Source organism: Pristis pectinata, chromosome 1 (genome assembly GCF_009764475.1).
Source record: "Pristis pectinata isolate sPriPec2 chromosome 1, sPriPec2.1.pri, whole genome shotgun sequence".
Lineage (NCBI taxonomy): Eukaryota > Metazoa > Chordata > Chondrichthyes > Rhinopristiformes > Pristidae > Pristis > Pristis pectinata.
The window spans coordinates 142,423,482-142,447,796 of record NC_067405.1 but is presented as its reverse complement, the minus strand read 5'-3'; the positions used below and the strand labels follow the sequence as shown (position 1 = coordinate 142,447,796).

Here is a 24,315-nt window from a genome sequence, read left to right as displayed (position 1 = left end):
TTTATATAAATCATGCTCAGTAAGATGTTGCATCTGTCCCCAATCGGTCAGCCACAGGTCATCAGATATAAGATGTGACTTGCTGTTCACTCCAGAGTTCACATTCACGTTGAGTTTGTGTGTTGGAGTGCTCAGAGATCAATTAATGGTACCGCCAGACCACATAAACTTATGGTTTCCTTTTCTTTTGTAATATAAAGGTTAGAGTATGCACCTCCACCCCCCACCCCCGTCATCCGTCTCAACACATATGAAGCCAGGCCAACAGGGAAAACATGTTTTTCAAGCTTGTAGATCTGAAATTTAATCAAGCAAATATTAACCTGTGAAAAATGGATTCCAAATGGAGGGTTTAGCCTTTGACTCTCTGGTCAAAGCCTATAATCTTTGAACAGGGCATTTCTTCGTCAGGTTCTCCACTGTAAAGAAATGATGATTTGGTACTGAGATTACTTAAGACCCCTATTCCTCTCCCTGTACTTACAGTCCATACCTGTTGTTGAGATCTATTGCAGTTGAAGTACTTAAAGTTCATTATTATCTCATTCTTTGCTAAGGCACCTGATTAACTGAATTTTAAGCTGCTCACTCTTCACCATCTCTGGCTCTTTCACATTTCCTCCAGGGTTTTACTGTGACTTCAATCAAATAAACTGTAGGTAACTAAACTTCGCACTGGAACATGGAATTACTATAATAAAATATGAACATTGACCGTCTCTGAAGGACCTGCTTTGTAAGCTTGCACCCCTTGTTTTCAAAAACTGCCACAAAATTCTGCTAAGGTCAAACATTGCAGTGATATCTTAAAATCTAGTACGGTGTTTGGACAGAATTTAAAAGTGACTGTCAACCTATTTAGTTATTGTAAAACATAGCTTTCCCGGTTGATGTTTATTTTCTCATACTAAAACCTGCGTGTTAGACTTTCCTTTTTACTTGAACCGTTTCAGCTATGGGAGAACAAACTGATGCAGTCAAAGGCTGTAGATGGATTCCACTCGGAGGAGCAACAGATTTTAATTCAGGCGCAACAACAACAGCAGCAGCAGCAGCAGCAGCAGCAGCAGCAGCATCACCAGCAGCAGCAGCAGCAGCAGCAGCAGCAGCAGCAGCAGCACCAGGCCCAGCAGCAACAACAGACACCGCAAGTGCTCACCATCCCTGCTAATTCAGGTAAGTTACACTGGTGTGTTCCAGCGGGTCAGGCAGCATCTACAGAGGGAAATGGACAGTCGACGTTTCGGGTCGAGACCATTCACCTGGATTCGTGCGTTTTAGAAACTTTTAATTGGGGACATTGCAAATTGACATTTTGGGATAAGTGACAGTACATAAGTAGGGAGGGTGCATGACGCAAGTTTTATTAACGTTAGAAGGCAAAGCCTCTCGTCATTTCCTCCTTTCAGTTTTTGTGCTTCTCCCATGTCATCTGACTCAGCTGGTGTCTTTCCCAACTCTGTCAGAAGAAGAGAAACAAAGGACGGCAGATGCTGGAATCCAGACGAAAAACACGATGATGCTGGAGGAACTCAGCAGGCCAGGCAGCACCCGTGGAGAAAAGCAGACGGTCAAAGTTTCGGGTCAGGATATAGGAGTATGCGGGTCCTATGTGGGGCTTCCCCTTTTCCTATCTTCAGTCCTGAAGAAGGGTCCTGACCCGAAAGGTTAGCTGCCTGCTTGTCTCCACGGATGCTGCCTGGCCTGCTGAGTTAAGATATCTTTATTAGTCACATGTACATCGAAACACACAGTGAAGTACATCTTTGCGTCGAGTGTTCTGGGGGCAGCCCGCAAGTGTCGCCACGCTTCCGGCGCCAACATAGCATGCCCACAACTTCCTTACCTGTACGTCTTTGGAATGTGGGAGGAAACTGGAGTACCTGGAGGAAACCCACATAGACACAGGGAGAATGTACCAACTCCTTACAGACAGCGGCGGGAATTGAACCCAGGTCGCTGGTGTTGTAATAGTGTTACGCTAACGGCTACACTACTGTGCCTGCCTCCTCCAGCATCATAGTGTTTTTCATCCCGGTCAGAAGATCATTGGTTCATGTTCCATTCCAGGGGCCTGAACAGCTAACGTAGACTCACTCCCTGTGCACAGTGTTGGAGTTCTGCACTGTTGGACGAAGCATTAAATTAAGGACCTCCCTGTGTTAGTTGGTTTTAAAGGTCCTGTGACGCTACTCAGTAGAGGTGATAAGCTCTTCTTGGTAATCTGGTCAACATTTATCCTTCAACCAATGTTCAAAAACAAATTATTTGGTCATTATTGCTTGGCCATTCTGGGACGTTGTTGTGCACAACTTGGCTCCCTGTGTTTCCTTTGTCACAACCAAAAGTACTTCAGTGACTGTAAGGTGCTTTGGAAGATCCTGAGGTCATGAAAGGTGTTTGCACATGTACAAGTCTTTCTCATACTGCATGCGAATAATTTAAAAACATTCTGCATGTCTTTGCAGTTGCTCAGAGGCGTTTATCATTTAAAGCATTTTAGTGAAATATAGTAATCTTAAGTGAAAATATTTTTCTCACAGTCTTATGGAAAACAGCTTCTTCCCTGCCTAAACTATTGCTGGTAATGACGATGGATAGGGTAAAAAATGCTTATTAACAGAAGTCATCCCTTGCTCAGTATCATTCCCATCCTTTTGCTAAGGCATGAAGGTCATTTTAATCTAACTCACCTGGTATTTTGGGATGCAGGGGGTGTAAGTGAATGTCACAAACAGGTCAGTTGCTGGTTTTATCAAAGTTGGGCCACAGATCTTATCGTTAGTTTTCCCACAAGGCAGTTAGGTTAAAATCAAATATTTGTATAAAACAATTGAGCAGGGATTGCGGGGAGCAAGAAAGATATTCTCAGTCATCTCTCTTTGAGCAATGTCGCTGTTACACTGTCTGCTCCATTGTTTATGCAACAGGTTGTTCACAGACAGAATGTCATAAATGTGCCTGGGAAATAGGAATTTTTTTAGAGGCAAAACAGTGCATAAAAATATACATGACTAGTGTGTAGGTGTGGGGAGAATATACAGGATTAGTGTTGGGTGCTTGATGATTGGCATGGACTCAGAGGGTTGAAGGGCCTGTTCAGAACTTTATGACTCAAAGACTTTAAAAGTTCTTTTGTTTCTTTGAGATCATCACATTTGTAAGAGTTACACTTAGTTATATTTGTAGAGAGCAATTACTAATTTTATTTATATTTTGCCAATTGGAAGTCATAATCCTCTCTGTTAGTCCTCTTCCTTTCAAGGGTAATGTCTCAGTCATAGATCCAGTGAGCAAGCTGCTCCAGGCAATCTGTAGATCGCTGTGCTGCTTGAGAAGTACAGGAGAAAAGTAATTGTAAAATATTCTCAAGATGCAAAGCCAGATTTTAGGATACTCTCAATTGTCTTTCATAATTATTTCATAAACTGTTCTTGGACAAAGCCGTCACTTCAGTGTCAGAATGTTTTGATTAAGTTCCCTTTGTTGGCTCTGCCAGTGTGCTATGTGGGACTTTCAAAGAATAACGATCACCAGTATAACTCAGCTGCAGAGAGGATGAAACATATTTGCAAGTACTAATTGTAGTGTTTCACTTTGCCCAATTTATCCCATAGTTTTCTCATCTTCTCATAAATCAGGACCGCAAGTTATTATGCAAGACGGGAAACTAATACAGCATATGAATCCAACTGGCATGGTAAGGATATTCTTTTGTTTGTTCCTTGGCAGCTTTATTGATCATTTTCTTCTCTGATCCTGAAGGGGTTTGGGTATTAGACACAATTCCCACAAGGGCTGTCATTATTCATATGAGGGGTTTGCTGGCAGACTGTTTTACAACCATTCTTGTCCTAGTTCATTAGTTAAAAGTTCCTCATAGCTTCTGTCTTTATGGGAATTGATTTTTTTTTACTGCAGCCTTTGAGTAATTCTGTGAAAGTATAAAGCTGCCCATCAGTACATCTTTTTCATTGATTTTGCATTCTAATGCCAGAATGCTGTCAGCTTCACAACTTGGGCACTGATTAGTTTGGCATGCTCTTTTAGTTACTGCCACATGAGGGCGCATGGTCCTAGTTGTCCGCCTTTGAAATTGTATAAGCTTTTGATTATAAAGTGAAGACCAGCTAATTTTTCTAATTTGCTTTTGGGAATAGTGAATGCTCAGAGAGCTGATTTCAGTTCTGTTTAAAATCTGCAGCCTTTTCTACAGCTTCAGAGGGTATTTTGATGACTTGCTCCAAAGCTGTCCCAGTACTGCTCAGAACTCATCTTTAGGAGGTGTTTATTCTGCTTCAAATCCTTCTCCATTTTGGGAAACATCTTTTTATAGAAGGAATATGGATTTGAAACCTGCTCCCTTTTGATTGCTGAGTGAAACTCCTTTACTTTTCAATCCTGCTGTCTAACTCTAAAGGATTCAAGAAATTTTTTTTGTTATAGGGAAAATGGTTTTAAAATTATTTTGTATGGTGATCAGCTTGTTGCTTATCAGAACTTAAGAAGCACAACTGATGCATCTTAACTGTCACAATGGGAAAATATCCAATTGTGTGGTATACCATGTAATGCTGCTTTCAATTTCTGCAGGGCTTTCCTCCACTGGATAATTTTCCTTGTCCAATATCCTGTTACTTATGACCATAATTTCACCAGCTACATAGTTTTGCTTTCCATGTTGAAATATCTCATAGCTTGGGAAAAAAAATCCTCTTACATATCTTTACTATTAATCCTAAAAAATGTTGCCTCACTCTACAAAAGTGAACATGCCTTAGTATTAATCCTAAAAGATGTTGCATAACTCTACAAAGGTCTTCAAAATGCCTCTTTCACCATGATACAAGTGTAGATGTCACCGCAACCTAAGTGAAAGATGATCCACGTTTTTGCACTAAAGCAATCTTTTGATTGTTTTTGTCAGTCAAATAAAATTCTTCCAATTTCTTTTGCAGAGCGCAGCTGCCACTGCAGCAACTCTGGCATTACCTGCCGGTGTTCCAGCTCCTTACCAGCTTTCTAATGGACCAATACTAACAAATACAGGTAAAAGCAGGTCCTAACACAAGGCTTTTGTTTATGTTTACTTATCACAACAGAGAAAGAGACCACCAAGTTATTGCCGCTCCCAGCATGTTGTTAGGAGGGTGCAGGGACAGTAATAAATGCCAGTGATCTAAGAATAGAAATTCATTGTCTATTGCACTAATTACCTTTCAGTCACTAGAAAGGTGATGGAAAATATCCTCAATGGTGCTGCAGTATTGCAAGCACATTGAACTCCTGGGCTTTGGTTCTACCAATAGCATTGAATTTCAGCAGAGTTTAATGGATATATGTTGCCATTATCATTAGTTTACTGTAGATCAGTTTATATCACCTGTGGCATAACTTCTTGGTTCTTGTTTGATGACTGCTTGAGAACCTAGTTTTGCTTTTTTTTTGAATTGTCACTCTATATTTTGTAAAAGTACCTTGCAATTTAAGTAAGGTTTTAAACCGTCTAACACGTAGCAGCACTTCTTGTGGAAGGTCAGATGTGGTTGGATAGGGTCTGGACCAAGGCCTGAATGTCTTCAGTTTACAGCCAGCCAACTAATTCGTGCTGAAGCAGTTGCAACACACCTGGAACAGACTGCTCTAGAAAGGCAGCAGAAGCACTTTCGAAAGGCAACTATTTAAAGAGTTTGTAAGGATGAGTGGAAAGACTGGGAAAAGAAGTAGGACTAATTTGGATAGTTTTCTGAAAGTGGTGATAAGACATTTTTTTGTTTCAAATAAATCTTTCTAGTTCCAAATTTATGTTCTAAAAATACTACAAGTTGGAGCCCAATGCCAGGTTTTCCATTTATTTGTCTATTTTATGTGTAACCTGTTGGACGATATTTGTTTCTCCACAGGGCAACTGCTGCAGTTTGTACGAACCCCTAATGGGGCCCACTACTTTATCCAGCCTCACCAGCAAGTTGTACTGGCCCAGTCGGTCACTCAGCAGCAGGTCATTCAACAGATGCAGTCTGGCAGTGTGCAGGCACCTGTCATACAGCAGGTGCGTACAGCCGATTAGTTCTCTGCCAGACTAAGTATCAATCTGTGTTAGCAAAGAACTGGATAACTATATTTGCTGATTTTGAATGAAGAATAAATTCCTGTCATTGATTTTAGTTACTCAATATATTATACTGATTCTTATTGACATTTGAAAAATTGTTTGATATTTATGTTCAAGTTCAAGTTACTTTATTGTCGTTCATCCATGCTATAAAAACACATGGTGGAACGAAATGTCATTTTCTTCAGACTCTCACAACAGAGGACATACATAGAACAGAAGACATACAATAAACACAAACAAAAAACGAAATAGTGCAAGTACAAATAGTGCAAAAAAACGGTAAATACAAAATACAAATTTATTGCAGAGTTAGTGCAAAACTGATTTGGACAAAGAGAAATAGAAGCTCAGTGTGTTGTACTAATTGTATAAACATGTCCAGCAGCAACCAAAGTTCCTTATATGCCGTTGTGCAAACCAGAGCTTTTGATGCAGCATTTGTCTACTAGGGTATTCAGGAGTCTGACAGCCTGGGGGAAAAGACTGTTGTGCAATCTAGTAGTATAATTCTTAAATATTACGTTTTGCCTTAATTTATGTAATGCTATATGTTAAGAATCAGAATCAGATTTATTATCACTGACTTACATGACATGAAATTTGTTGCTTTGCAGCAGTGCAATGACGTAAAATTATTATAAATTACAAAATTAAATAAATAGTGCAAGAACTAAGGAATAACGAGGTAGTGGAATTGTAGATTAAGCTACCTTAATCTGCAATTCCAGTCAGATACACTTCAGTTAAGTAAAAATATAAAGCTATTTTGCCTTTTGTGAAAAGCAAAATTTTATTTTAGGTCTTTTTGCAGTGTAATTAATTTGTTACTTGCACACTGAATAATTTAGGTATGGCTTCTAATTTGTGATATTTTTGAGACAATGGGTTGGAAAGTCTGATTTACTCTCTCTCCATACAGATGCTGGCTCCACTGCCGCCTGGAACCATCCCTCAGCAGACTGGAGTGATAATTCAGCCCCAGCAGATCCTGGTTGCAGGGAATAAGGTTCCTTCAAACACACAGGTATACCTTTCATTAAAAGAGTAGATAGGCAATATGATCATTTGTCGCTTCCTTTCCTTCTAATCTTCGGCAAATTCAATTTGTTTCATGTGATATCAAGAAATGGCTGGGATACAGCAAAGACTCTAGAACCAAGGAGAATATCCCAGCTGTAATACTAAAGCCCTGCCCCTCAGAACGAGCTGTGCCTCCAGCCAAACTATTTTGAGTTCAGTTACAATAATAGCATGTACCTGGCAATATAGAAAATTGCCCAGCCATATCTTGATCACATAAAGCAGTGCAAATTCATTCTGACTAATTACCTCTCAGTCATCTAAAAAATATCCTCAATGGTCCTATCAAGTTGCACTCACTCTCCAATAACCTGTTCACCAATGCCCAGTTTGGTTTTCAGCAGAACAGCTTGGCTCCAGACTTCATCACAGTCATGGTTCAAACATGGACCAAAGATCTGAATTCCAGAGGTTAGGTGAGAATGATTGCCCTTGACATCAAGGCAGCATTTGAACCCGTGTGGGGTCAAGAGCCCTTGTGAAACAATTCACTGGGCATCAAAGGAAAAGCATTCCAATGGTTGGGGTCTCACACAAAAGAAGCTAGTTGTGGGTGAATTATCCCACCCCTAGGACGTGGCTACAGGAGTTCTTCATGTGCTAGGTTTAGCCATCTTCAGCTGCTTCATTATTGACCTTTCTTCCATTATAAGGGGATGTTTGTTGATGATTGCACAACATTCAATTCCACTAGCAGCTCCTCAGCAGATGGAGCAGACCATGCCTACATGTAGTAAGCCCTAGATAACATTCAGGCTTGTGCTAATAAGTGACAGAGTAACCTTCATGCCACACAAGTGTCAGGCAATTACCATCTCCAACAAGAGAGAGTCTAGCCGTCTACTCTTGACAGTCATTGGCATTACCATCACAGAGTCAGTCCCTGGAGGTCAGAAACTCAACTGGACCAGCCACCCAAATACTGTGGCTGCAAGAGCATGTCAAAAGCTTGAAATCCTGTGATGAGTGACTCACCTCCTGACATGCAAAAGCTTTATAAAGCATTAATAGGCTTAGGCAAAGGGAACTTTATGGAAGGAAGTTATGTATGGCCCCTTCTTGAGTCTTTGAGGTTTATCTGCAGACTAGACACAGGGGAGCCAATGTAAGTTGTGTGCCACACAAGAACTTATTATAACAAAATGGTGTTATAGGTAGTATAGTGGCACGGTTTGAGGACTGGTTAATAAACACTAAAGAGAATAGGAATAAACAGGTCAATTTTGGGGTCGGGTGCCTTGACGATTGTGGTACCACGTGGACCAGTGCTGGGCCCCAACTGTCCACGACCTGTATCATTGATTTGGATAAGGGAACGAGGTGTGGTTCTTCTAAGTTTACTGCTGATACAAAGCTGGGTGTCAGTGTGAGTTGTGAGGAGGATACAGAGAGAATTCAGAGGACATGGTCAGGCAAAGTGAATGAGCAGTAGATAGGATATGATGTGGAAAAATGAGAGACCTTCAACTTTGGTGGAAAAATAGAAATGCTGAGTAACCTTTAAATGGTGAGAAATTGAAAATTGTTGGTGTTCAGAGAGACCCTGGTGTTCTTGCATGCAGACCACTTAAAGTTAATATTCAGGTACAACAAGCAATTACGAAGGCGGTATGTTGGCCCTAATTGCAAGAGGGGTTGAGGACAGCGTTAAAGGTTTCGGTACTCCAATTGCATAGGGCCTGATCAGGCCACATCTGGTATATTATGTGCAAGTCTGGTTTCCCTATCAAAGGGAGGACATACTTGCTCTAGAAGGAGTGCGTATCGTTTCCTGGGCTAAGGGTTTTGGCCTATGAAAACAGATTAAGCAAACTGGTACTATAATGTCAAGAGTTTAGAAGAATGATAGATTATCTCATCTAAACATACAACATTTTCACAGGGCTTGAGAGGGTAGATGCATGTAAGATGATTCGCTAATGACATTCAGATGACATTGGTGAGGCTGCATTTGGAATATTGTGTTGAGTTTTGGTCACCCTGCTATAGGAAAGATGCCATTAAGCTGGAAAGAGTGGAGAGGAGGTTTACGAGGATGTTGCTGGGACTCGAGGGACTGAGTTATGGAGAGAGGTTGAGCAGGTTGGGACTGTTTTCATTAGAGTGTAGGAGAATGAGGGGTAACCTTATAGAGGTGTATAAAATCATGATGGCCATAGATAAAGTCAATGCACACAGTCTTTTTCCCAGGGTTGGGGAATCAAGAAGCAGAGGGCATAAGTTTAAGTTGAGAGGGGAGAGATTTAAATGGAACCTGAGGGGCAACTTTTTCACCCAGAGGGTGGTCAGTATATGAAATGAGCTGCTAGCGGAAGTGGCTATGGCAGGTACATTAACAACATTTAAAAGGTTCTTGGGATAAGTACATGGATAGGAAAGGTTTAGAGGAATATGGGCCAAATGAGGCAAATGGGACTAGCTTAGATGGGAGTCTTGGTTGGCATGGACCAGTTGGGCAGAAGGGCCCGTTTCCGTGCTGTTTGACTATGACCTGGCAATGGAATCTAGAACTGAGGATCTCACTCTCAAAATAAGGGGTTAGCCATTCAACACAGAGATGAGAAGAAATTTCTTCACCAGTGGTAGTGAGTCTTTGGAATTTGCTGCCCAGGGGGGTTGTGAAGGCTCAGTTACTGAGTATATTCAAAACAGAGATAGATATTTGGAATATGAAGTTCATGCAGGAATGTGCTGCTCAGATAAAAGATCATCCATGCAGAGCAGGTGGTAGTGGCCAAGTGACCTCCTGTTGCTTCCAGTTCTAATGTTCCCTCATCTATGAGGCACATGTCAGGAGTGTGATAGAATGCACTTCACTTGCCCAGACAGCTGTCAAGACAAAGTAGCCTCCTTGATTTACACCTCATCACCACCCTGAATGCTAATTCCTTCCACCACTAATAATTAGAGTCTATCATGTGTACCATCCACAAAAGCAAATGCAGTTACTTACCTACATTAGTCCAACAGAATCCTTGAGATATCTGATCTCAGCCACCAAGAGAAGCAGAAGCATTGATCATCACCCTCTTCAGGGTTTCCTCCTGTTTGCTCACCATCCTGAGTTGGAATTGTTTCTCCATTCCTTCATCGTTGCTGGTTCTAAACTCCCTACCCAACAGCACCGTGAGAGTGCCTTCACCACCACCTCTCCCAGGGGATGGGCAATAAATCCTGGTTTAGCCAGTGATGCCTACATCCCCAAAATATAAATATATTAAATAAAAACTGTAAAGCTTTTTTGCTTGGTGATCTTTTATAAATGCAAAGTCGGTGATATAATTCCATGATCTACATAGTCTGTGGGAAGATTTAACTGAGGAGGTTATTTAGGCAAAGCATGTTGTGGAGTGTAACCTTGGTGTTATACTCTGATGCTGTTTGTTGAACCATTTATATATACACACACACACACACACACACACACACACACACACACACACACATAAAAGTAAGTGACAGTTTGATTAATGACTTTTCAGGTAATGCAAGCGACCACCGTTACAGCAACCCCTTCAACACAGGTCGCTCAGACCAACAGCTCTGCCCCAGTTCAGCAACAACAACAGCAGCAGCAGCAGCAGCAGCAGCAGCAGCAGCAGCAGCAGCAGCCACCTTTAGTCATGCAGGTAGATGGGTCTGGGGACACCTCTTCTGAGGAGGACGAGGATGATGAAGAGGATGAGTATGATGATGAGGAAGAAGAGAAAGACAAGGAAGAGGTTGGAGAGGACGGACAAGTTGAAGAGGTAACGTGACTTTCATGGAAAAGTTATGGGTTCAGGTCCCATTCCAGAGCATAAGATGCAGTGACCCTCCACACTGAGGGAATAGAAACACCATGTTTTGGTTGAGAAATTAAATAGAGACCCTGAATGTGTTCTCTGGTGAATGTAAAATATCCCATGTGTTACGAACCAGCAACAAAAGAAACCCACTGAGTCATGATTTAGTGTTGAAAACTATTTTATTAATCACTACTTATGATAATAAGAAAAATAAAAGTAAAAATGTTAGTATGTTAGAAGTAAAAATATTAAACCTTGAACATTAGCCCCAAAACTGAACTCTTCGTGTGTGTGTGTGTGGCAAAGTCCCAAACTCCAAGTCCAGGAATGGTTCTTAAAGTTCAGTTCAGCAAGCCATAAGGTGAAACATGAGCAAAGGCTTCTTCAACAACCACCGTTGTCTGAAGATAAGATGTAGACGTAGAGAACATAGAGAGATTAATTACGAATTCCAAATGTTCCACGATGGAACCCAACCGACACCTCAGTGTTTACTTGGTAGTGACTTCCTCACCCCGAAAAGCATCCGACTCATGGCCGTCCACACAAATACCTGTTTCCTTCTACAGGTCAGCAACAAAGTGAACTCCACCGGATTACTTTCAATTTCCATACATGGATTTCAGTGACAGACACAGTTACTGTTTCTCATCCATCGATAGAGAAAACTAGCAGGCTAGTGTCTCTCTCCCTTTTCTCTCTCTCTCTCCCTCTTCGACTTCGACTGACCTCTTCAACAACGTCATTACGTCCTTTATCTTCTGTTGACGTAAGCACGCCACACACACACACACACACACACACACACACACACACACACACACACACACACACACACACAACTAACTCTACCTTAAAAGGACATTCACCGACTCCGTAACACATGGCACTACTTCAATGAAAGGTCACGCACACACACACACACACAACTAACTCTACCTTAAAAGGACATTCACCGAGTCCGTAACACATGGCACTACTTCAATGAAAGATAGGGGTCCTGATGTACTATTGGTATTGGTTACTAACCAAAATTTATCCTCACTCAGCATCACAAAAAACTATTATCAGATCATTGTCGCTGTGCTGTTGTGGAAGGTTGCTGTAGAGTGTTCTGGGGGCAGCCTGCAAGTGTCGCCACGCTTCTGGCGCCAACATAGCATGCCCACAATTTACTAACCCATATGTCTTTGGAATGTGGGAGGAAACCGGAGCACCCGGAGGAAACCCACGCACATTTCCAGTGCTCCTGTAACTTGATTAGGAACATTTCACTGGTATTTCATTGATCATTGACTGCAGAGTGCTTTGGAATGCCATCAGAGGTGCTATGGAAATGCAAATCCTTTTTCTAAAATAGGTCTAGTGAGAACATAACTCTGTCAATACTTAAAACAAAATCTAGAAATCCCTTTACTTGTCACTTGAAGTCTGTTTTAAAAGAATCTGAGACTGTGATGTTTTTGGTTTGTTGGACAAGTCGCTCATGCTGGAAAAAGGTATTATGCACATTGTAATTTAGAGGGTGGGGATTGTTTAAGTAAATGCAGTACTCATTGTATTTTCAGAATGGTTGTTCGGCTGTGTTTGCTAAACCCAGATTAGGAATTAATGAAAGCCAAAAAAAGCACACATTTTTGTGATTAAGGAATACAGGAAATTGATAATCTGCTAAACGTGAAGGGATAAAATCAAAGCTGTAGCGTTAGAATTGTTGTAAAATCAACAGGTTTGCATTCACCAGAAAGGTTGGGGGAGAGATGATTAGATTTCATTGAAGTGAAATGCTTGTTCAATTGGTAACTATTTATGTAAAATCATGATTTACATTGAAATTTTTTTAATCTTGTCTCAAAGCCATAGTAGTTAATGAATAGTAAAATGCAGAGGTATCCAAATCAATTGGCACCAGGGGTGCATGTTGCAAAATTCGTAAATTGGAGAGCTGCAAATCATACACATAATGTTTAGAAATTAATTTTATTGCCAACACTCCACTGTGGAAAATTTGTTGAAAGAGGTAAACTGCATCATGGCTAATCATTGCTAAGTACAGAAGAGTTGTGTAGGCCATAAGTCTTTCGAAATTGGAATTTGCTCTATTAAGTGCTGAAGTTTGTGTTATTTACATTTAAATTTGCAGCCACCTGCTGTATTCTTAACAAATTCTCCACCAGAATGTGGATGTTTGGTATGAGTTACATTTCACTTGACAAAAAAAAACTTCTGTTGTCAGCTTTCTCATTGAATACTGAAATTAATGGCTGTTCCTGCATAATTTTAATGTGGCTATCTTGTTCTTCCTTAATCGTGATCCAAGGGGATACTTAGGTGAAAGCTTGTGATTCATTCCGTGGTGACATTTCAAGTTACTAATTTATTATTGAATGAGCAATGCTTCTCATGTATAGCAAAGTGGTTTGCCACCATTAACAATACATGTAAAATCATCTTCCTTTCTGGCTTAAAACTTTTTCTGTTCATGGGTTTAGTGGAATTTGATGATGTCATTGCAAAGTTAATATAGGACTGCTAACAACTAAGTCTCACATATGCGCTAGGTCCCTCCCATCCCCAATATGTCTGATGCAGTTAGAGCACTAAAGAATTCATTTTCTTTGTATCTCTGAAAGCCACATTCAAACCATAAAAAAAGCTGAGTGTGGCTCTGAACCTCAGTTCAGCCATCCCTCTAAAATCCACATCCTTGGTACTTAACATTGACCTTGCAGGTAAATAGGTGGCGTGTGTTTGTTGTGATAGGGATGTTCTTCACAGTAGCGGCACTAATGTGAACATAGTAAAGCATCAAGATGATGCAATAGACATAAAAAGTATAAAGGAAGTGTTCCATCATCAATCTGCAGTTATTACTTGCCAAACTGATTGCTTTTAAATAGCATCTTGAACATAGGAGAAAATTATCAATGTGCTCTGCATATATGTAATCAGACTAGTAAGTAACAGTTAAGTTTGGGCATCAGAGAGGTCAGGATGGGAATTCCAGAGCAGGGCAATGGCGACTGAAACCACAGTGGTGGTTGGAAAGGGGCAGGGATTGCTTGACGGAGCAGACTGGAGGAATGGAAGATTCTGAGAATTGAAGGGCAAGGATGAGTATGTCTTTGTGTGTTGCAATGTTTAACTAGGCGTGGTTGATTTGATGAAACTGATTGTATATGAGTTAGTTACCTTCACTGATTCTCTCCTAGGAGCCACTGAACAGTGAAGATGATGTGAGTGATGAAGAGGGCCAAGAACTCTTTGACACAGAAAATGTCGTGGTGTGCCAATATGATAAGGTGAGAACCTAAAAGAAGATCAGAGCTTTGCTGTTGTCAACATGCTTGGCTCTCGGACTTAATCCTTATGAATGTTGTGAACTTCGACTATTTCAGAGTTATACATGTTCTATGGGAATGACAAGGTAAAAATGCCCATACTGAACTCTTTAAGTTCCTCTGTAGCATCAAGATGTTTCTGTGCCAGTAGCTCAATTGTTCATTTCTCTACAAATTTGTGAAAGGTTTCTGTGATACAATCTTCACCACAGCCCATTGACGTGCTTTGTGCTGCTCCTCAATCCTACTGCAGCCTCCCAGTCTGAACATTTCTGCCAATAATTCCATCCCTACACAGTTTTAAAACTTCTGTTATCATGATTCTTTGTTCAGTTTATTGCCTGAAAACTTACTGTTTTTTTTAGCTTTGGTGGCTTTCCACCTCAACCCATCCCACTAAGTCTGACTTGTACCTCCTACTTTCTCTAAATTCCTGATGCTTTCCTCATGGACTGACTCTCCTCTCTCTCAGCTCAGCTCTTTGAGTGTTGCTACTTATTGAACGAGATTTTGCCGGGTGCAATTTGTGTTTCAATCCATCAGTTGGCTGTCAGTCACCCCATCTGCAGATGGCAGTGAGCAGAAGGAAGAACTAGCTTTCAGAAATGCAATGGCTCTATTTTTCCTGGCTGATTTAGTGTAGAAAAGCTATCTACTTTTTGTCCACCTTAATCCTCTGAGATTTTCTAGAAGGGTCTTGGAACCTGGCATGAGCAGAGCCAGGTTCACTTGGATTAGATGGTTAGGGTCCTTTCCTTGAGCAGATCAGGAACAATAGGCCTGGGCAGAGTGACTGATTTCCCTTTGCCTTATCATGGCAATGGTTTCTGTATAATGCTGTCCAACCTGCATGAACTCTGCAAAGGGATTTGCTAACTGGCTGGAACACACTTTGCTATATTTATCTTCCACTGTGGAGCAGAAAAGCATTTAAGATCCTTGCTAATAGTTTGGTGCTTGTAAATAATTATTTACAACATTGATCCCTTGAGTGGAGATAACAGGTGTGAAAGCTTTCCTATATAGTACAACTGCTAAGATTTCTCAAGCAGGCATAAAGACTAGTACACAAGAGACTCTGCAGATGCTGGAATCTGGAGCAACACACAAAATGCTGGAGGAACTCAGCAGGTCAGGCAGCACCTATGGAGGGAAATAAACAGTCAACATTTTGGGTTGAGACCCTTCATCAGGACTGGAAAGAAAGGGGGCAGAAGCCGGAATAAAAAGGTAGGGGGAGGAGCACAAGCTGGCAGCTGATAGGTGAGACGGGGAAGGTAGATGGGTGAGGGAGGGGGAACGAATGGGAATGATGTGAGAAGTTGGGTGATAGGTGGAAGAGGCAAAGGGATGAAGAAGAAGGAATCCGATAGGAGAGGACAGTAGACCGTGGAATAAAGGGAAGGAGGTGGGGAACCAGAGGGAGGTGATGGGCAGGTTGTGAGGGTGGGGGAGGAGAAAGAGAAGGGGTGAGGGGGCCACAGGAAAGACTATAGTAGGAATAGGCAACATACCTGGTCCCATTGCCTCCCTTGAACATAGGACATGGAACTGATACATGGGAAGCATAAATGACCTTTGGAGTTCCTAAAGTGAGTGTGTTATCCGATTTAAGTCCTCTTCCACGTTGAATTATACAGCCAATGTTCCTTCTAATACTTGAGAAACTGAAGCTGGTATCTCAAACTATCAAAGTATATTTGGTTCTCAGAAAGCTTTTGAGCTTGGTCAGATCCTCATCTGCCAGGGGCAGGAGTATTTCAACAATCTGTTGCCGCTCAGATTTTTAAAACTCCAGACTTACCCCTTTTACTATAGACTAGGCTATGAACTATGTGTAACACAGACAAAAAGGGATTATTGAATTTTATTTTTATTAACTGATACCAAACTTACGTAAAATAGTGGAACATTAAGACATTTTTTACTCTTGTGTGGCTTGAGGCAATATGACAAGACTGATGTCCTTTTTCATTTTGTTTATGCAATCTGTGTGATGTTAGTTAACAAGGGATATTTATTGGCGGTTACTGTATGATCTGCGGATTGCTGTTTGACTTTCACATTTTATCTCCAGCCTGTTTTGACTCTCCATCAAAAGTGTTTTCTTTAGAACCTGCTGTCCCTATTGAACGTCTGCATGGTGGGATAATTGTGTTAATGATCCCGCGTATGGTTGGTGCATTACCACACGAAGTAGTGGAGTGGTTCTGCAGAAGTTTTTTTAAGCGAATAATCATGTATGGGTAGCCCTACCTCTTGGAATTTAAGGCAGGGGATTTGGGATGCTGTGTTTTGTTTGATTTATTATATTTATACTGGTTTATTGAATTTGTATTAGCACAGGAAAGCTTATAAAAAGAAACTTCCACCAATTAAAACAAATAGGACCATCTGGCAGGCGGTGTTCAACTCATCTCAGGACACAGTTTCACTTGCTGTGTGCTAAATAGCAATGGCTTATTCTGAGATTCGCAAAGTGAATGGAAACACACCTTGGCTGTCATTGACCATATGTTTAAGAACTTGAGAAGGGTTGGTTTATTTTAACTCTGCAGAAAATCTGAGATGGGGACTTGTGGAATTTAGAGTTTGGAAATCTTACCCAATTTCTGGGTATTAGCAAAATTATTCTGTTGATTTGTAAGTGGTTTGCTTTCGAAGGCAAGTACTGTGGTCCAGGTTTTTCTGGAGCCTGTCTCTAATCAGAACTGACTGGATTAAGCTTGCTTGCGGTCTGCTTCTGACTAACTTGTGGTTACAGCCTTTTGCACGTTAAAGCCTGGCATTTGCCTCCTGTTTTGTATTAGAAAAGCTCCCTGAAATGTAAACGAACTGGAAAATTAGGTATCCATTGAACATTTTAAATTTTCATGCATGACCAGATTTCTGTGAATTCCAGAGATTTGAATGGATGCATATGGGGTTACATCATAGCATAAATCGTAGTATGCTGGACATAATATTTACAGTCATTTGGAAATAATGACCTATTAAGAAAAGACCATTAAGGTCTGCAAAATTATTTCTGATTATACATTGTGTACATTTTTCTCTGTTTTTACTATTAACCAATTTGCTGAATTATTGATAGACCTGGGCAACGACAGAAGAGGCTGTGACTTAAATGTAGAGGGTATGATAAAAATAGTTTGCAGATGATACAAAAATTGGCCATGTGGTTTACAGTGAGGACAAAAACTGTAAACGGTAGGAAGCTGTGGGTAAGTGTGAGGTACTGCATATGGACAGATGTGAAAAGGTATGGGAATATACAATAAATGGAAGATTATTGTGGTACAGAGGATCAAAGGAATCTTGAAGTGTACATCCATAGAATCTTGAAAGATGGCAGGACAACTCAATAACGTGGTTGAAAAGGTATGTAGGATGATTTCCTTTATTAGCTGGGACATAGAATATTAGAGCAGGCTGAATAGAAATGTATAAAGTGCTAGTTACATCAAAGCTTGAGAATTTCATACACTTTTGGTCATTACATTATAGGGAAGGTGTGATTACATTGGAGAGACTGCAGAGGAAATTTACAAGGGTGCTACAAGTATTAGAAACTGAAGTAGCACCACCTGGCTCCTCAAGCCTGCTCTGCCAGTCACCAAGATTATGGTCCGTCTTCTACCTCAGCTCCATTTTCTTGCACTATATCCATATCCATTTAGAGTCAGAGTCATGCACAGAAGCAGGCCTTTGGCCCACCATGTCCATACCATTATGTACCAATTTCATATACCCGCACTTGTTCTGTAGCCTACTATACTTTGGCCATTCAAGTTCTTGTCTACAATATTTGTGTTGTGATTCTTAGTCTTATTGAGTGCATTGATCATTAACTATAAACGTATGCAAGATATTTGCAATCACCTGAGAGAGCTTTTGTGGTCAATGGAAAAACCAGTGGGAATGCCAGGATTTATTTTCTTAATCAAGTGGAGCTGGCACAGAATGTGTTCAAGAAACTAAGCTTCTACTTAAATTGGCAGCTGCTGTAAGAGCAGAGCAGGGTAGCACTGAAGATGACCACATAAGACCGTTTGTACTCATCTTTAGCAGGGGATGAAGTACAAGCCATGGTAAGAGCATTTCTACAGCCACTCCAATAAATTCAGCAGCCGGGGTTGTATCTGCTTCTCGCCCTTTTCGTTTTCCAACCCGCTGATGACTGGGGAGAAACCTGGAACAAGACTGAAAGGCCAACAGGATATTTGCAGTTAATTAGAAGCTGGAACAAACCGCTGAGTAGAGCATTTTTCTGGGTGTCGTACGTGATGAAGATTTGTTGGCCTAATATTTATTCTGTGATCGGAATTTTCATGAGTGTCACACATGGAGCTATCACTGTAAATGTAACTGTAGTCAGAAAGGAAAAGAAGCATGTGTGGATAATAAAATATTTGATTTGCTTTGGCAGATGTGCTGAATAAACAGCAATGAATCTTGGCATGGGATGCCATTCAATGCATTTATTTATTTTGGGCATTAAAATGAAAAAGAGACAGTATCCCTTATGTTGGTTTCTGAAGTAGCTTACTATATCTCTGGCATGAACTTCAACTATCTACACATTCTATAAATGTTCTTAATTAGGCTACTTCGTGGTTTCCCCGTTAGATCGCTGAATTTGGTAAAGCCACAAATTAATTATCTTCAGCTAATTTTATGTCCTTTTTTAACCCACTGACCTAGCTCTCAGTCTCAAGCCATATAGGGGGTTTCTCGTTAATGTTCTGTTGATTTAGGGGTCTTTAACAAATTTCCACTTCTATCAGTAATATTTGGTAATTTGATAATTGCTGGAATCAACACTTTGCACTTATACTTTGCAGTTAATATCCAAAGATCTTTAAAATGAAACAAAGTTTGACAAAAATGGAGAGGTTTGGGAATTTAGGAGAAACTGAAGCCACAGCTGCCAGTTGTGGTCTGATTAAAACTGAGAATGCCTACGCTAGAATTGGAGGAGTGTAGAGATGTTGGAGGGTTATAGTGCAGGTTCGAACTAATTATAAGGGGAGGGTCAACTCGATGGATGCATTTGGAAACCAGGATGAGAGCTTCGGCATTGAGATATTGCTGGGTTAGTGAATACAGGGATCACAGGTGGGCATTGTTACAGAATAGGCCTTGCAGAGAAAAGTTTTGGATGAATGAGCTCAAATTAATATAAGGTGGAAGATGGGATACCAACCAAGAGTGCATTGGAGTAATTGAATCTAGGGAGGAGAGTTTCAGCAGCAGATGAGCTGAGGTAGAACCTCACCCTATGTCATGTAGTAGCACTGAGGCAAAGCACGAGGTACAAGTGAAAAGTTGCAAATAGATCTGAGAACAGATGTAAAGAGAGTAGACAGGTTTAATGTTTTTGCTATAGGCAGAGGCATAAAATGGTTACTGATTGACCACTACTTGATATCATCTTTCTTTATTAAATAACAGGACTGTTTATTTTGAGGGGAGGATCCAGAAAGGAGGTGTGAGGTTGAGTCTGTTATCAAGAAAATAAATTACTTACCAAGCAACATAGGACCACCAACTCCTTGAACCTGATCCACTGCTCAATTAGATTATGACCGATCTGGACCTCAGTTCCATTCGTATCTTCATATCACAAGTGCATGTTTTTTGGAAGCTCCAAAAGGCTCACAATGTGTCGAGTTCTTTTCTCCACAGTTCCAGCATGAGAGTATAGCCATGGCCTACACCTAGTCTGAATTAGTTGGCTGTTCTAGGGTGATGCCGCGGGGCCAAGAGGTAGTGAGAATTTGTTGCTCCTACTGTCCTTTAAGCAGTTAACAATGGGCAATAAATGCTTGCCTTGCTGAGGCTGTCCCACAAAAGAAAAATTGAACTCTGTGGAATACTCAGTGGAGATGTGATGTGATGGCATCCATAGATGAACAGTTCAGTGGCTGGGTCATGGCCCACAAAAGAAAAATTGAACTCTGTGGAATACTCAGTGGAGATGTGATGTGATGGCATCCATAGATGAACAGTTCAGTGGCTGGGTCATGGATAAAAATATGCATAAAAGGTCAAGGACGAGGAAAGGTTATTGATCCCTGCCATCTAACATTCCCAGTATTACTGCCACAGCTCATTATTCACCATATGAACAGATGAAGTTTATCAACCTGAACCATTAACTTTTTTCTCTTTTCACAGAGGCTGCCTGATTTGCTGGATATTGGTAAATTGGTTTATTATTGCCACATGTACAGTGAAAAACATTGTTTTGCATGCCATCCATACAGATTATTTCACTACAACAGTGCATTGAGGTAGTACAGGGAAAACAATAGCAGAATGCAGAAGAAAGTGTTACAGTTACAGAGAAAATGCAGTGCAGGCAGACAGTAAGGTCCAGCATTTTCCATTTATATTATAGGCTTTTTTTGAAAAAGGAAGGGGGAGTGGTGAGGATGGCAGTTTCTTTTAGAGTTAACAGAAGTTTTCAATAAGTAGGTAACATTCTTAAAGTGGATTTACTGTCCTGCTTTTAGTTGCTACGCAGAAGTGGTAAGCTCTCTCCTTGAACTGCCAGCCCTCGTGATTGCCTTTTGATCCCTCACTGTGATCTTGGGAAGGAATTTCTGGAATTTTCAGCAGGATGCTACCTTCCCCAAGTTGGGGTTGAGTGCATCTTGAAAGAGAACTTGGAGATGGTCGATCCCCCAGGATTGTTGCTTTCGTCTTTCTCACTGGTTGATATTACAGAGAAGGGAGCTGTTGTCCCTCAAAACCAACAGAAGTCAGCAACTTTGAAGTTGGAGATAGTTGGAAGAGGAAACCAATCTGTGTTACTTTGTGGCACTGTTCGCCTTAACAATTGTTGTTGTATCTTTAGATCCACCGGAGTAAGAATAAGTGGAAGTTTCACCTGAAGGATGGGATCATGAACCTTAATGGGAGAGATTATGTTTTTTCCAAAGCTATCGGAGATGCAGAGTGGTAAGAATTCAGATCTTCCTGAGGAAAAAGGACAGGCTTATTGGACTGGACTAATGTGCACTTAAACTGGAGTATGAAGCCTGCAAGTGAAAAGAATACAGAACTACTGGAACCCAAGCTACTGAGTTGTACAACACTACATTACATGGGGAAAAGCCTTGCCACTGAAATGGCTAACATTTTACAAAGAGACAAAGAACAGTGTGCTTAACTATCAGTCATACCATAATACAGTCACTGCTTGCTGATTGATGAATACATCTACAGAGCTAACGAGTTTACAAGCTCCAAGACTCTTCCAAGGAGAAAGCATTTAGAGGACCTGGTCACTGTGCTTTGTGCTAAGTGCTGTCATTTGAACTGCATAGAAACTAAATATATAAAAGTTTAAAAAAAATGTTCTTTTATAGGGGAGGTTTATAGTTGGGGGGAGAAAAATCTTGTAAATTCAAATCCCTTCACTCGTATAGTGATTGAATAACTTCCAGAGCCAGGACCAATGTATTGTTAAGGTGTAACAATGGCTGATATATTTTAAAAAAGTAAAACAAAGTTGATGGATGACTTTGAATTGCGAACAGTTTGATAACCTAGACATGTATTCTGTTTACCTTTTTTATGCTGTGATTTTATTACGGTATGCAATATAGTTGAGACAAACTCTTCTAACCTATTGTTTTCACACCATACCTGTGATAATTTTGAAAGCCCGATCCCTGAGGCTGAACACACCAAATTGTGCTCTTATATAGTGCTGTTATCAAGTGTTCCTTTTGCAGGCATGTTTCATAGTTTTTTTTCTCCATGTGGCACATCAAACTATACTGTAGATCAGTGCGCAGCCTAATTGTAATTGACAATTTTTATTTTGGACTGCCACATTAGGTTTGAATAGAAATCATCATTCCTTTTAATTTTTCTCTGTTTTATTCCCTTCCTCACCCGCTCCTATCTGTTTTATATAATGGTTTTCTAATCTTGTGAAAGACTTTGGAATTTATTAGAAGAGTTGAGGGAATTTACCTTTTCAAAATGATGAGAGTGACATCACTTGTAGCTGTGTTTTCAACAGAGACAGTATTATGCGATTACTGAAATGATTCTTGAGGGAAAGGAAGTGGCAAAGTTTGCACATTGAGTGGTGGAACTTGCAAAAAAAAAGATGAGCGCCTTTTAAAAGAAAATTTTAATTTGCTTTCTAAGATGAAACCAACCATTTACAAGTTTTGCTTTTTTTTTTAAAAATTGAAAAACAAAAGCCTGTACACACGGCAAGTTGGGGGGGGGGGGGGGGGAAGAACAATTTTAATTAGCTGATCTCTTTTCTACTCCCCACAGCTTCTTAGTCAACTGGTGTTGTACATAAGTGTAAGAGGGAAATCTATTTATTATGTTTGTATAATTCATCTTGTACCATTTAAATCAAGGTTCTTGATAAAATAAAGTCATCTTTGTTTAAGGCCCTGCTTGTAAGACAATTAGAGAACTTAGTATTTTCTTGTTCTGAGATCTATTTTAAGTTACTTAAAGTATTTTGCCTTTGCAAAAATTTTAATTAAAAACGCCCTTAAAGTTTGTGTTTATTCCTTTAATTTACTAGATTTTGTGTAATTTCTCTGGGGGAAAAAATAAGTTGCATATATAGAATGTATCTCTAGTTTGCCCTAGTCATTGTAGGTCTTAAATCAGAATAATGTTCGGGTGGGGAGGGGAGGTAGATGTATATATGTAAATAATTAACCCCAGCTTCAGCATTTTAAACTGAGTGAGAATGAATACTTTGTTATAATTTATATTTTTTATTTCAAATATATTGTGAATCTCTCAAATTGGACAATTCATTGTACAAAAATTAAAATTTCACTATTTGTAATGTTTTTGGAACAGAGTATTTCAACTTTCATTGCCGAGTTGGCCAAAATCTATGCATCTCCAATGAATAACCCGATCTACTTACTGCTAACCAAGGATCAATTCTGAGGTAGATCACAGGATTGAGGTGATTGTAATTGTTTTTTTCAAAATGAAGACAATAATCCATTCCAATCGTTCCCTGGTGAAGTAGGGAAGTCCTGCTAAAATGAGCAAGTCAACAAGTAAGATACTTCTTTTACCCTTCAAGTGCCACGGTCTAATAGAACAAATTACCTGAAAGAGGCATTGTATAAGTATGTTTGAGTTATGAGAGGTATTTCTGGAAGGAAAGGATGAAAGAGTATAGAATGTGAATATGAATAGATGAAGCAAGTTCTGAAGAGTAGAAGAGATGTGTTTGACTGGTTTTGATATTTTGGGCTCTTACCCTGCTGAATTCCAGCTTCACAACAGTAGATTTTCAGTTAATTTATAGGTCAATAGATTTTTACAAAAAAAATTCCTGCTGCAATAACCGATACTTGGATTTGAGTTCCCAGAATAGGGGCGTACATATATCATGAGCATTACAAAAACTTGAACTAAAGAACAAGTGAATTTTGAAGACGGCCAGCATGGTTAGAAGCTAGGAAGTGGCAGGGTGTATCTGCAGCTTGCATTCCAGGCAAAGGCTGGATCCTGTGCTGCTCAAATAATGTGATTTACTGAACCCTTAGGCAACCAAGTGTACCGGCATGACTGCAGTCACTCCCTACTGCACTGTTCTCTGGAATTGGCAACTCATGTACAGTACTATACAGAGAATTCTATTGGAAGTGGTTTGATTCAGTGAACTGCTTCATAAAGAACCCTTGCTGTAAATAGATAGGTCTTTCATCTTATTAATTTGGGTGGGAACAAAACTAGAGAAGAAAGGTCAGTGTGTTAACCATGCTTCCATTCTCCTTGAACATAGAACAGTACAGCCCTTCAGCCCTTGATGGCAGTGCCAATCATGACGCCTCATTAAACTAAACCTATCTTCTTGCACATGATCCATTTCCCTCCATTCCCTGCATGTTCGTGTCCTTGTCTAATTGCCTCTTAAGCAACACTACCGTGTTTTCTTCCACCATCACCCCTGGCAGTGCGTTCCAGGCACCTACCA

The 24,315-nt window shown here is 40.3% G+C and overlaps 1 protein-coding gene across 2 annotated transcripts in view; it reads left to right on the top strand.

Moving 5' to 3' along the window:
• gtf2a1 (general transcription factor IIA, 1) overlaps nucleotides 1-22,870 on the top strand; it is a 44,297-nt gene extending 21,427 nt beyond the window's left edge. Inside the window, exons 3-10 of one of the 2 annotated variants that reach the window (XM_052011063.1) lie at nucleotides 954-1,176; nucleotides 3,642-3,700; nucleotides 4,959-5,049; nucleotides 5,904-6,052; nucleotides 7,038-7,142; nucleotides 10,681-10,947; nucleotides 14,199-14,288; nucleotides 21,190-22,870. In XM_052011063.1, the coding sequence (XP_051867023.1) occupies nucleotides 954-1,176; nucleotides 3,642-3,700; nucleotides 4,959-5,049; nucleotides 5,904-6,052; nucleotides 7,038-7,142; nucleotides 10,681-10,947; nucleotides 14,199-14,288; nucleotides 21,190-21,297 (1,092 nt within the window). In that variant the 3' untranslated portion in view covers nucleotides 21,298-22,870. Of the gene's footprint in view, nucleotides 1-953; nucleotides 1,177-3,617; nucleotides 3,701-4,958; nucleotides 5,050-5,903; nucleotides 6,053-7,037; nucleotides 7,143-10,680; nucleotides 10,948-14,198; nucleotides 14,289-21,189 lie in introns of both variants that reach the window. The other variant, XM_052011054.1, reaches the window with a different exon arrangement.
• Nucleotides 22,871-24,315: the final 1,445 nt, after the last annotated feature.